At 49.3% G+C, this 2,500-nt stretch overlaps 1 protein-coding gene across 3 annotated transcripts in view; it reads left to right on the top strand.

Annotated features, from left to right (window-relative positions):
• Nucleotides 1–2,500, top strand: part of LOC143300464 (uncharacterized) — an 11,355-nt gene that overhangs the window by 4,997 nt on the left and 3,858 nt on the right. For all 3 annotated transcript variants that reach the window (XM_076614168.1, XM_076614184.1, XM_076614176.1), the window contains exon 3: nt 2,242–2,333. In XM_076614168.1, the coding sequence (XP_076470283.1) occupies nt 2,242–2,333 (92 nt within the window). The remainder of the gene's footprint in view (nt 1–2,241; nt 2,334–2,500) is intronic.

Here is a 2,500-nt window from a genome sequence, read left to right as displayed (position 1 = left end):
GTGGGTTGAACTTGTTGGCTGTTCTTGCGTTTTGATCTTTTTTTGTTCGTCTTCCACAGGTTGAAGTTTCTGTTCCCCATCTGCACAGATTGTGGTTCAGTTCCTGTCTCCAGCGGGAGCAATACAGTGCAAGATCTGAACAACCGTCGATGTCCATACTGAGGGCCTTCATGTCTCTTTTGCAGACATCATTAAATCTGAGTTGGGGCGGTCCTGAGCTCTCTTGTCTGCTTCGAGCTCGTCATACAGCAGGTCTTCGGGAATCCTGCCGTCCTGATTCCCGTGAATGTGTCCTAGCCATCAAAGGCAGCAGAGTGTAAATGCTGGGTGTAACAGCACGCCTGAGGACCTCATTATTTGTAATGTGGTCTGACCATATGATGCCCATCACCTGCTTCAGGTTGTGTAAGTGGAAGGTATTAAGCCTCTTTTCTTGACTCGAGTATAGAGTCCATCTCTTGCTGCCATACAAGAAGGTGCTGGGGACACAGGCTCTGCTGACTGTCGTCTTTGTCGTTACGGTCAGTGTGGCGTTGTTCCAGACCCGCTTTTAGAGCCTGGCAAATGTTGAAGTAGCTCGGCCAATTCGTCTGCTGACTTCGAAGTCCATGGAGAGATCGTCTGTCGCTGTTGAGTCGAGGTATGTGAACTCCTTCACCAGATCCCAGATAGTTGTTTATGGTAATGGTTGGCGGGCTTACGGTGTCCTAACCCATGCTCTTTTTTTTTATAGACTGATTGCCAGTCAGTAGTCCTCGCACAGTTTGAAGAAACAGTTCAGAAGATTCTGATGATGTTCGTTCTTGTGAGCTGTCAACCCAGCATTCGTCTGCAGATAGCATGTCTCCGGTAAGAATGTTTTAGATCTTGGTCTTTGCCCTCAGTTTGGACAAGCTGTAAGGTTTTCCATCTGATCTAGTATGGAGAAAGATTCCATCGGTTAATGTCCTGAAGGCCTGCTTAAGCATGACTGCCAAATAGATGCTAAAGAGGGTGGAGGCAAGAATGCATCCCTGCTTGACACCGCCCTTCACGTCAAATGGAGCAGATGACCTGCTGGGATTCCGTCCAGCCATGGTGCTTTTCAATGGCATTGCTGAGCTCCTCCATGCTGGGTGTCTCATCTAGCTCCCCCATCACAGGTAACCGCTGTGCAGCTTCTAGTGTGGCGTCTGAGATGGTACATTCTCTGTTGTACAGGCCTGGGTAATGTTCTACCCGCTTGTCCATTTCCTTGTTCTTGTCTGTGACAGTTTTACCAGTGGTTGATTTGAGTGGAGCTGACGGTGTGTGTTGGTCCGACAACCTTCTTGATACCATCATAAACGTCCTTAATGTTTCCCGTGTCAGCTGCCAACCGAATACTCTTACAGAGTTGTATCCAATAGTGGTTGTCACATCTGGCTGTGTGTTGGACTTTAATCCTTGCTGCTTTGAGAGTTTGTAGTGTTGACTGTGTTGGCTGTCGCTTGGATTCCAGCAGTGCGGCGTGCTTTTCCGCAGTTTTCTGGACAACTGTATGTAGTTGGTCATAGAACTCATCCTCCTTGATGGAGTTGAGGGTATGAGGCACAGGTTGGCAGGTCCGTTTGTTGTGTGAAAACGTAGGGTGAGAATCCTTCCTGTCCCTTCCACGACAAGCTCTATCGTGTTTAGCGGTGAGTTCTTCACAGCAAATCCAACGCCGTTCTCTCTGGTCACGTCTGACCTCCATGTGGTGTCGCTGTGTGTGTGTGTGTGTGTGTGTGTGTGTGTTTGTGAGTGTGTGTACGTACGCGCATGCTCGCGGTTGTAACTGTGTGCGTGTTGTAATGCGTGCTTGTCTCAGAAGGGCCCGGTGCAACCACGCATGCTATAGTTTCTAAGAGTGTTGCGTGTGCATGTTTTTGTCCACGCCCACTTGCATACATGTTTTGTGTGTATAAGCTGGTTGATTCTCTCAGCAATACCATTAGAAACTCTTGCCCCCACTCCTCGACCCCTGCCCCCCCCCTCCCCCCCGCCCCCTTCCCTCCCCCCTCCTCGCCCCCAGTGCTCCCTCTCTCCCCCCGCTTCGCTCCCAGTCCCCCAGTTTCCTTTTTATCTCTTTCACTATCTCCCGCTCTTACAAACACATACTCTCCCCCTGTCTCTCTTCCTCCCTCCCTCCCCCCCTCTCTCTCACTCTCTCTCTCTCCTTCCCCCTCCCACACTTTTTGAAATTGATACAGTAATGTGAACCAAATTGCTCGTTTTTTGCAGAAGATCTTCAGAGTCATCGACAAAAATTCCGACGGGAAGATCAGTCTGGATGAGTTCTACATAGCCATGGAACTGATTCAGAAACCCAGCAGGTGAGTGCCCTGGTGCAACCATAGACCACAGCACAACACAGCATGACACAACACAACATAGCACAGAACAGAACAGCGTATCATAGCACAACACAGCACAGAACACAGTACAACACAGCACATAACAGTACAGATTAGCAAAGCACAACACAGCACAGCACAACACA

Source organism: Babylonia areolata, chromosome 2, assembly GCF_041734735.1.
Source record: "Babylonia areolata isolate BAREFJ2019XMU chromosome 2, ASM4173473v1, whole genome shotgun sequence".
Taxonomy (NCBI): Eukaryota; Metazoa; Mollusca; class Gastropoda; order Neogastropoda; family Buccinidae; genus Babylonia; species Babylonia areolata.
The sequence above is the reverse complement of the archived record's forward strand: the minus strand, read 5'-3'. Positions and strand labels throughout refer to the sequence as shown.